This window comes from Montipora foliosa, chromosome 2, assembly GCF_036669935.1.
Source record: "Montipora foliosa isolate CH-2021 chromosome 2, ASM3666993v2, whole genome shotgun sequence".
NCBI classification, from domain to species: Eukaryota; Metazoa; Cnidaria; class Anthozoa; order Scleractinia; family Acroporidae; genus Montipora; species Montipora foliosa.
The window spans coordinates 29,505,788-29,516,749 of NC_090870.1; the positions used below are offsets into that span (position 1 = coordinate 29,505,788).

The window sequence follows — 10,962 nt, forward strand, 5'->3', positions numbered from 1 at the left end:
AATTCATCCCAGAGGATAAAACTATTCACTGGACATGTAATAAAGGTAAATATGTTCGAGCGAAAGCGAAAACAAGCGAATATTTTGAGGGAAAACACAATTCTGTGAGATCAAAGGACCATGTGGTGAAGACACGCAATTGCATCTTACCTTTTCACAGGGGGCCCACACAATCGGATGTGTAGCCGATTGTTATTTTAGATATGGAACAGTCAACGGCGAACTCAAATTCATTCAACATCGCTCAAAAAACCGCTTTTGAGGTAAAAGGACGACTATAAACCACAGGTAAGGTAATTCAACGTTTATTTATCATTGATTTACATACATAGTTAACGATATATCGCTATAGGTGAAGCAAACGGTAAATCCAGTACATTTACTATAAAATAACAATCGGCTACACATCCGATTGTGTGGGCCCCCTGTGACCTTTTCAGCAATTTTAACGCTTGAAATTCCATCCAATGAACCACAAATCCTTTTCGTTATCCTTTCCGAAGCCGGTAGTGTAATTTTTTGGCTGAAAAACTTTAGTAAAACCGCTGCGCGATCGATTGAAAATTTCGCTTTTCATCATAGGCAGCCCAAGCTCGCGTCACTACAGACAGCCGTTGAGAATTTAAACGCGTTGTAAGACTTTGTATGGGAAATAAAATACAGTCGATTATGAAGCCTAAAAATTGCTCAATTTAACGTTCATTCAATAAAATGAATCAAAATGACTCACCTCTGGTGTATTCTTGTGCCTTTTGGAGTTCATTTCACAGTTTCGCGAAGTCCGTGTTTTCAATGTTCTAAGACGAAGTCAAGGCTGCACACTACGATTCCGACCGTTGTCAGCTCAGAGGCGGTTTGCCACCCGATGAGGTGCAGTCATTACAACACTTACCCCATCCCCACAGCGGCTTCTCGTAACAGCTCCATGGTTACGAGAAGCCGCTGTGGGGATGGGGTAAGTGTTGTAATGACTGTACCTCATCGGGTGGCGTTAATTTGACCTCGGACCCAAGCTCCGTGTCTCGTGCGGCGATCATAAGCAGTTAAATTCATCAGCTATCGTGGAAATCGAAGCAGAAAATGCTCATTTCCAGCCAAGTGTGTGGGGATTTTTCACGACGAAACATTCATGGAGGTTCGCAAATAATGTGGCTTTAGCTTTGCGTGAAAAAATCTTGGCTGGGATGGATTTTCGAGTCGCAAACCGCCTCTGAGCTGACAACGGTCGGAATCGTAGTGTGCAGCCTTGACTTCGTCTTAGAACATTGAAAACACGGACTTCGCGAAACTGTGAAATGAACTCCAAAAGGCACAAGAATACACCAGAGGTGAGTCATTTTGATTCATTTTATTGAATGAACGTTAAATTGAGCAATTTTTAGGTTTCATAATCGACTGTATTTTATTTCCCATACAAAGTCTTACAACGCGTTTAAATTCTTAACGGCTGTCTGTAGTGACGCGAGCTTGGGCTGCCTATGTTCGCATCGGCTCAAATTGCCTGAATTAGAATGACCGTCATGTAGGCGTCATGAAAGCTAGAAAGCCGAGATTTTCAGGGAAACTGGGTCTATATCTCCCCAGTAAACACGCTAAATTTCAGCGCGATAGAAGACAATGGCGGCGTTCTTCGAATCCTACAAGAATGGTTCCTGATCTAAACATTTTCGGTGTGTACTAGGAAAAAGAGAAAGAATGCCCTAAATAACGATCGCTAAATTCCCCATACAAACCCTTATTGAGAAACAAGATCCTGTACAAACAGTTAAGAAAAATTAAGTTCTTATCGTTCTACCTTTCTTAGGTCATCACAGCAAACACCTCACAAAACAGCTGAGGTCTTGTATAAACAAATTCTATGGTATTTTCAACGTCACAATAGTTTTTCAGAACACCCGAAGAATCAAGTCTTTTTTCCCTTACAAAGATAAACTATCTCCTTCCTTCAGGTCAAAAGCAGTGTACAGAGCAAACTGCTGGGATTGCAATGATTTCTACATAGGGAAAACGAAACGCCAATTACGTGACAGAAAAACAGAACATTTTAAAGCTCTAACTACAAATTGTCACGAATCTGCAATTGCTGATCATGTTTTCTTAACCAACCATAGAATTAAGTGGGATCATTTTGAAATATTAGCAACTGGTCGATCAGACATGCATTGCAAAATTAAAGAGTCTCTGTTGATCAGTGATCTTAAGCCAGCCTTAAACGAAAACGTTGGCAGTACATGAGAAACTTTATCTCTATTATTAGGATACTCTTGTTGTTTTATGTCAATCAATTTCGTTAGTTCCTAGTCCGTACAGTTGTATTTTTGAATTCAAAACCCTTATAAAATTTCTGTAGCGCAACAACAATTCTCGTGAGCTTGGGGATACCCCTGATCAAACAATTTGGTCGCTCCCACAGGTGCATTAACAAGTTTTTGAGCTAAATTCTACTCAAATCCTCTAGGCAAAAATTAGTTAATAACAGAAATCCCTCGATAGTGGCGAACCGTCTTTCTCCGATCTTTCGTGGGAATCGAAAAAATCCGAGCATGTACTTCCAGTTCATGATCCACTGTATTTCCTGAAAGGAGTGAGTGTGTGAAAGAATGAATCAAAAGCAGATCTTTCTTAAAATCCTCAGAATACTCAGTGGCTCGCACCTACTTTTCGTACAACTCGTTGCGGACGATAAAAAGAGAAACTTTGGAGAGAGGTTTTCACGTGACTTCATCGTCGCCATATTGGTGGACAAAAACAAAACATCTCTCATTTGCTTCTTTTGTTCGTCTACCTGAAATCGTATATTTCACTAGTGTTATTGGTGTCTCTAGAGGTTGGTTGAAAGCGTCCTATAAGCTCTCCACTTGAAGATCAGGAGACTTGTCAGCGGTTACGACAACCGAAGTGGGATGAAAGAGCGGGTGCGTGGCCGTCTGCTCACAGACAGAAAGAAATGTGATGATAAAAACTTAATCAATTCTTGAATGTGATTGAAGATACTTCTTCATTGTTATCGAGTTGTTATATTACAAGTGCACTGTTCTACAAGATTCCCCAGTAGCGTCAAATGTACGGCCTTCTTTCTCACTCGTGGCACTTGTGCATCTACACCCAACTCATAACACTAGAACTGAAGTACACCAAGCTTTTCTTTCTTAATGAAAGCTGTGTTGACCATATCGAAAACGTTGTAGTGATCACAAATTATTGGATGCACCAGGTGCAGGGACTCCATGACTGTTTCTCTAGTTTGAGAGAAGTTCTTTTCTTCAATGCCAGCTGCAGCGTCTCTGTCCATGTTTTCTAAACCTTCTGCAGATGGTTCTTCACTCACTGCTTGTTGCTGGCGGACCTTAGCGGGAAATCATGAAAAAAGAACGACGACACCAGGAGTGGGGAGTGGGGTAGGGAATTCTGACACAGGGAAAAGACGCTTGTCATTCATGTCACGAGCTTTTTGCATCTCCCTTGCAAAGACATCTGCATCTTGTTTCAGTCCAGCTTCTTGGCCGATATTAAATTTGAACGTCAAGAAATCCTTCTTGGCCGTGTTAAAGCGGTATGGCTTCTTTGCCAGTTTGGGGGCCCAGCCTTCTCTCAGAGGGGTCGCTCTTGTCACTGTAGTATCAGGGGCTTGATGCAATGTCCACCTAACGCCTGCCCCCTCTATCAACTTCACGGCATATCCTTGACTGGCTTGGTCAGCTTCCTTTGGGCACTGCTCATGAAAGAGATGTCTGTCCCGCTCCACATGACACTGAAACACCCTCATGCACCCTTTCTTTGGGCATCTGTATACTGAAAGCACTTGCGCAGCTGCTGTTTCATGGATTGAGCTCATCCATGGTATCTGTTTGTTCCAGTTGGTCGCCATAGGATAATGACAAGGCTTGCCAACTGATTTGAACTCCCCTTGCTAAAACTTCTCCTGCAGGCATTTAAAGCGTTGTCTAAACACCATCGTTACAATGCCTTCTGAATCTTGCAATTCGTTTGGATGGCGTCCCGCCCTCCCTATCACGCAAATTGTTATTGAATACAGTCGACTTATTGTAGGCCAGGAAGTAAACTTTGTCTTAGAAAATGTTTTAAAGTGCTTTACACATAATGCAATGCACCACTAAAAAGCTGGATTTTGCAAGAATGTACCTCACCTCTCTCGTCTTTCACGCCGATTAGTTTTCCTTCGCCTACTCTATACGCTCGTCTGGTCCGAATACCTTTGTCTTCAAACTCAAAGTTATTCAGTTTGCTCACTCTTGGTAGTTTGGATTTCTCTAGCGGAGAAGTTTCTGTTTGACCTTTTGACTACTGTAACTCTCACCCCGTTTACACCGCCATGGGACAGAAGTGCAGCTTTCATTTGGTCCGCTGTAGTAACAACATTTCCCACGTTAATGTAGAACAGGCTATGATTTTTGCAGGTCGCTGATCATGAAATACGATCAGCAACATCTTTCCCACGTTGAAGGTGTTAGAACGCAACGGCGATGACCTTTACACCTGAGGGGTGTCGCATAACTGGTGCGGCCAGTATTGTCGATTCTGCGTGGCAACATCCCGCATTATTCTGTCGAAAACAAGCTTTCTGGATTTGGAAATACTCGGTCTAAGGTGTGCGCAATACGTGTTCCATGATAAGAGTTACAATGGCACTTCCTGGTTGCTGGATGGTAGAATGTGGATAAAGGTCTGTGACTGGAGTTGACCATTCACTGGGCGAAAAGTCACACTCATATGTCATAAGATGCCACGTTTTCCAAACCAGTCGGATTGATCCTCCCTATACTTCTGAGGTAGGAACTTCACCGCCCATTCATTAGTAATCAAGCAGGTTTCCTCGTTTAGCTGCCGTAAAAGGTCAAGACGTGCTTGATCCTGCTTCACCAATCTAATTTGATGGCACTTCCATAGATGTATACCTTGAACCGCGTGATTACACAAATAGATCGTTTCATCACGATCGTCCTCTGAACTAAAGCCTCCCTCGTCTGCGGCCTTTTGGGCGGAAAAGAGCAGTTGTTGCAAGGTCTCGCACTTGCCACAATCTTCAGTGTGGGCATTGTCACATTTGCTCCGAAACTGTTTGTCAGTTGGGAGAAATCTGGCTCTTGGCTCCTGTGGAGCCAAGCGCGCTGGGCCAAGCTAAACTAAAGAGTGAAATTTTTCTAGCGGGAGCAACGCATTCACTGTTAAATCACTGAAGGAACTTTGGACTAAAGACCTGGTTCCGGATGCTGAAATCGGCAAACATATTAAGCTTGTCACGGAACGACTCGAGAGCATTGTACGCGAAATGGACAAGAGACTTAATAGTCTCGAAGCATCCCAGTCATTTACTTCTGAAAAGTATGATGCTGTTACTGCCACTTAAGAACACCAAGAAAGCTATAAAATCGCTAAGTGACAAAGTGAAGCAGGTGGAAGAAAGAACTTCAAGCATCGAGGGTGATGTGTCACGCAACAACACTTGAGGAGTCATTGCCTTGATATCACTGGCATACCAGTTTTTCCCCCGGACAATCCCAATAGAGTTCGAAAGTGTGACGTCACGTTGCCATGGCGCTAAAAAATGCAGTTCTAAACAAAAGAACGCGTCCCTCGTGCGACCTTTGTGTAGAAGAGGTCAAGTGGGTAATTATCGTTTAGAAAAGCAAAAGGAGAGTTACCATAAGGTTTATTTACGTTTTTGTTCATAGTAGAAGCCCTTTAGTTTTAAAATTGAAAGAAAACGCGGTTAAAACGATTGTAATGGTTCAATGCTTTGCGCCCGACTGCAACCATCAATCGGAAAGTCACACGTGCAGGTTTTTTAGTTTCCCTAGCAGGGAAAAAAAAGCGGATGAATACAGGAGATGGATTCGTCTATTGAGGTCAGTAAATTATTATTATTAAAGATGTAGTTTTCATATACTTTGTCGAATTGAAGAATGCGGTGAGACCGAAAGTACGGTCCGTTTCCACGATCGATATTAATGGCGGTGGCCGTGTTACTTCACCTAGAAGTCTATGTTTTTATCTATTTCCTGTGGTTATTACTGTTTCTCTTACTTTGACTTTAAGAGTCTCTTTCTTTTACGTGAATAATGAAGAGAAATTAAGAATTTGTATTTTCAACATTTTTGAATGAGGGAATGTTATTTTATCTTGCCGCTTCCAGTCTTCTTCTGATAATTATTCGAGCAATTGTTTGTATGGCTACTATGTCTGTTTGCTGCAGCTCTGTTAATTTATAAAAGTGCAGATAAAGCTAAAATTTCCCTTTTCTCTTTAGGAGACAAGACAGAGAGCCAGGGAAGCATTCCCGAGTTTGCAGCTGCCATTTCAGGGATGGGAACAAAAGTAATGGCCCTGAGAGTTTCAAGAGGAACCAAAATAAACTTTTTCCTGCAGAACAAGGAACCAAACAAAAAAGAAAAAATCGAGCCAGCCAGGAAGGAGTCTGTGTATGCAAGAAGTGATAGAGGCTGCAAGGGAGAAAATTAAATCCCAACAAGTGCCTGAGAGATCTGAATCAAGTACAAAGGAAATTGTTTTAGAAGCAGAGCTAGAACAAGCAAAAATGGAAATAACTGACTTGAAAGAAAAGATTGGATACTTAAAAAATCATTACACAGTTTCTACATTGAATGAAGATGTTTTGAAGATGGAAACTGGGCTCCCAACTAGAGATGTTTTCAACATTGTTGTCAGTTATACAGAAAGGTTCAAAGATGAAATCAATTACTTTGCTGGCTGGAGAGTCGAATCGATCAGAATTGAAGACCAAATATTTATTACATTAATGAAAGTCAGACAAAATTACACAAATCTTCATCTTGCTCAATTATTTAGCTGTAGTGTATCCACAATTGCAAATATTGTTACTACATTCATCCATGTTATCCATTCAATTTTATTTACTGATCTCATGACATCAATCCCTTCTAGGGATAAGAACAAACTGTCTGCCCCATCATCATTTAATCAATTTGGGTCTTGTAGGGTAGTAATAGACTGTACGGACATCGAGATCGCCACAACAGGATTAATGAGCCAGCAAAATGCTACTTACTCGAGTTATAGAGGAATGCATTATTTTAAAGTCATTGTGGGTGTTGCACCAAATGGTGTAATTACCTATGTCAGTAAGCTATATCCAGGTTCGATATCTGATAAAGCAATTGTGCAGCAATCTGGATTGTTAAATCACCTGACTGCTGGGGATTTGGTCCTAGCCGACAAAGGCTTTCTGATTCAGGGCCTTGTACCAAATGGTGTCTCAGTAAATATTCCACCTTTTCTAAACAATGGGACATTCACTGAAAGTGAAGCACAGGCAACAAAGGCCATCGCAAAATGTAGAATTCATGTTGAGAGGGCAAATGCTCGGCTTAAAGATTTTAAGATATTAAGCTTTATTCCTTCATATTTACGCTGTCATGCAGACATTATTTTTCAGCTGTGTGCATCACTTGTCAATTTGCAGTTCCCACTGATCAAAGAGGGATGTGCAGGATATGAATTTGATTAACTTAAAAATTTATAATATTAAATCATCTTACTTAGAAAACATTTTTGTTTTATGTCACATTGTGTGGTTCCAAAAAATATTCATACCTCCTCCAAAGATGGTTCTTTGGTTTGAACCTCCCCCCCCCCCCCCCCCTCCCCCCGCCTGGAATTTTTAGCTTAGCTTCATGCTTTATTTAAAAAATTGGCTGTTGAGACCCCATTCACCTTGAAATTTTCAAAGACCACTCTAATGGTGGGCATAGATATTTTCTGGAACTGCAAAATAGAGAAAAAATACTCAGAAATTTTCAAATGCCTTTTTTTCATGTATTTGGAACAAAAAATCAGTTCCCATGATTAGCTGGCCTTGAAATATTTGATTTCCTCTGTTCACTTGATAGTAATGTAATGCGTCAATTATCAGAAAATAACTATAATTGTCCCTCAACAATCTTTGGGAAGAGGTTTTCAAAATAAAACTGGGTGAGTTTTGTGATGTTTTCACTCCAGGCCTCATCCTTTGCTATTTTCAAGACAACTGCATCTTTACTTGTCCAGACAACAAAGTAGCAAAACTTCCTCCGACTAAAATATATTTCCCCTTGCACCTGATGCCAATAAACGTGGTCTTGCTTTAAAGCATATTGGCCATTTTCACATTTCTTTAGGCAGAAATTGGGTGAGGTGTTGACTGCCTCTTCAATAGTCATGTTTCTTTCCGTGTAAGGGCATTTGGCCTCCAGAACAGATTCCTCATCCACGATCCCATCTGGGGAGGCACCAAGAATACCAGACAAATCAAGCCAAATTCCAGTTTCCTGGACAGTCTTTCCGGTTAGATTGGTAAAAGCTTTTACAGCTTCAGCCTCATTGTTTACCCCCCACTGCACTGCTTTTACCTTTGATAAGTCATATTCCCCCATGAGTCGTTTAAGAAGTGAAGGGGTGACCCTTTTAGCATTAAGAACAGAACCGAAATTGCTTGCAGTGAGCCGTCCTCGTCTTGCAATGTGCCAGGCTGGATTGTCTCGTTGACCCACAGTCTTTTGGCTGACTTGAAGGACATCCACTTCAGTGATTTTAGCTTTGTGCACTAAGACATCCAGCTGTTGCTGAGCACCTATGGCTTGGAGGAAGTCCTCTGAATAGATGATTTCTTCAATGGTGGGTATAGATAATTGGGCTGGGGGTGCAGGTTCTGGACACATAAGCCAGCATAAACCAGTGAACCTCCCATATTCCTTCAAGCGAGTATAGAGGGCAGAGCGGTCTACTGTGGTGGGAGATCTAGAAATTGCCACATACTTCTTTGGCATTGGAAACATTTCTTCCACTGCCAACAAGGACAGGGAGCTGTTTGTTTTCCTTTTCCTCCACTGGCATTCAATATCTGTGCGCCCTATATTATGAATGCCACGTATAAAGAGAGCAGCTGCATGACTACATTTAAATTTCCCCCGTGGGCATTCACAGTCCGTCGATTTTATACCAAATTGCTCATCCAGGTATATCTATAAATGAAAATTAAAAGTATTGTAGTTCAGGCGATGTATTGTGAAACTTAGATTAGTTTAAGATAACAAGAAATTAGCTTGTCAAACTGGCTCTACTATTTAAGCAAAACAGCTCGTTGTACTTGAGAAATTGCTATGCCCTCAATCTAAAAATGTGAAATATAAAGGAAAACAACCATCCGACAAGTGGAATAACAGCAAAGATTTCCTCTGCTATTCACGATCGATCAATCGAATTCGACTTTCACTTACCGTGACTTTATAGACCTTTTTCTTCATACTTGCGTGGACCTCTCCTCGCAAAACACCTTGGTTGTAAGTTACCGATTCAATATGATCGGATTTATAATGATTTTCCCCTCGCTCAATCGATTTTTTCTCTTCAGCAAAGAAAGATAGCAAAGATGCGATCGTGAGAGACGCCATTTTGAAAACGGGTGTGCGTTTGTTTAGAACTGAATATTTTGCTCCCATGGAAACGTGACGTAAGGGCTTTAGGACTCTATAAGCTTGTTGCTGAACTTTGTTCTGACTTGGGCATTATCTTTAAGCCCACCAAAAAGGTTAAAGAGCGAGTTATAGTAAAGTTCGTCAGCCGTGACAAACGTGACAAAATCTACAAACAGAGATCCAAATTAATTGGAGCTAGACCCTCCGTGAGGGTACACTGGGTTGCCTGTGGTACGTGCACCGTTCCAGACAATTTTTTTCAAGTTGGGGGGTCATTAAGACCATTTAAGGGGTCACCCAGAAGTCATACCAGCAGAGGCCCTTTGGCTCACAGGTCCTCACACATTCGTACGACGAAACAGATCTGTCCTTGCGTAATATGTAGCTCTAACAGTGCACGATATTGTTTTGGTATTGTCTATCATTGTAGTGCCATGGTAGAAGTCTTGGGTAAATAGCCTGAGAAGACATGTGGTTACTAGCAAAGTACTGAACCCAGAAAGCTTCAAGAAAATAAATGGGAAGTGAGAAACATTGGCTTCTGGGCTGACATGTTCATAAACTTCTTTTCACCACAAGTTTAAGCGTGCCCTCTGAGCATCTGACAGCTTTGTAATACTAAAGTTTACTAAAGTTAATCCTATCTGGCGGGGTTAGTGTCTGGATGGGTGACCAAAAACATATACACCTTCGTAAAACAGAAGCATTGGACAGAGAATATTATTAACGCTAACAAATGCGAACTCAGCAAGGTACAGATTTTGTTAGCTTGCTTTATGCAAAAACAAATATTGATGCAAAAGTAAATAAATATTGATACACAGTTTTTAGAAAGAGCAGAAGGAAGTTTCCAGGACGGTCGCTCGAGAATAACATATTTACGACATGAAAACAACATTAATTTTGAACCGTGAATATAGAATATAAACAGTTACGATCAGCGACAAACATTTTGGGAGATTTTTGCTACGTTCAATTTTGTTATTGTAAGTTTTGGCTGCACAAATAAATCGCAAAATCGAAAGTGACATCGCCGGAATTCAGCGGGCGCCCGTGATTAAGTTACAGCGGCATGTTTACTTGCCAAACAGTGAAGCATCTGTGTCAAATGATGGCAAGATACCGGGTTTTCGTAAGTTTCTTTTTCTGTCAAGTGTTATAAAGTTTGACAATAAATGAGCGAATTCAAAACAAAGATCACAATCGCCCACCATTGTTTCTGCAAAATCAAAAATTTACTCTCCAAGGCGAGGTTATTTATCACCAGGTAATTCCATCATTTTGGAAATAGAAGCTACTTTATTATTCACCGGCGTCACAATTTTTGCTGATTTTGGGGCTCACTTTGTTGAAACTCAACCACGCTTCCAACAGACCTGTTTATTTTCATGAAACCTTTCCTGCTTACAGAGCAATACTAAAAATATCCTCCCGTATGACGTTTCAACCTTAAGCTCGAAAATTCAATACACAACATGATATTATAATTCACATTTCCAGCGAAACATTT

At 41.0% G+C, this 10,962-nt stretch overlaps 1 protein-coding gene and 1 pseudogene across 1 annotated transcript; one reads left to right on the plus strand and one right to left on the minus strand.

Annotated features, from left to right (window-relative positions):
• Positions 1-5,587: 5,587 nt before the first annotated feature.
• LOC137990662 (uncharacterized) lies at positions 5,588-7,632 on the plus strand (annotated as a pseudogene).
• A 10-nt stretch (positions 7,633-7,642) lies between these two features.
• Positions 7,643-9,428, minus strand: LOC137990663 (uncharacterized). Its single transcript, XM_068835787.1, has 2 exons — positions 9,255-9,428; positions 7,643-8,999 (listed from the first exon to the last, which is right to left on the minus strand). The coding sequence occupies exons 1-2, from the start codon at positions 9,426-9,428 to the stop codon at positions 7,920-7,922; spliced, it is 1,254 nt and encodes a 417-aa protein (XP_068691888.1). The 3' UTR covers positions 7,643-7,919.
• Positions 9,429-10,962: the final 1,534 nt, after the last annotated feature.

Excerpts from the sequence above, each read along its gene's own strand:
- LOC137990663 (XM_068835787.1), bottom strand. The coding sequence starts at position 9,428 with ATGGCGTCTCTCACGATCGCATCTTTGCTATCTTTCTTTGCTGAAGAG. Across the intron at positions 9,000-9,254 it reads AAAAGGTCTATAAAGTCACG|ATATACCTGGATGAGCAATT; the intron begins GTAAGTGAAAGT and ends TTTCATTTATAG.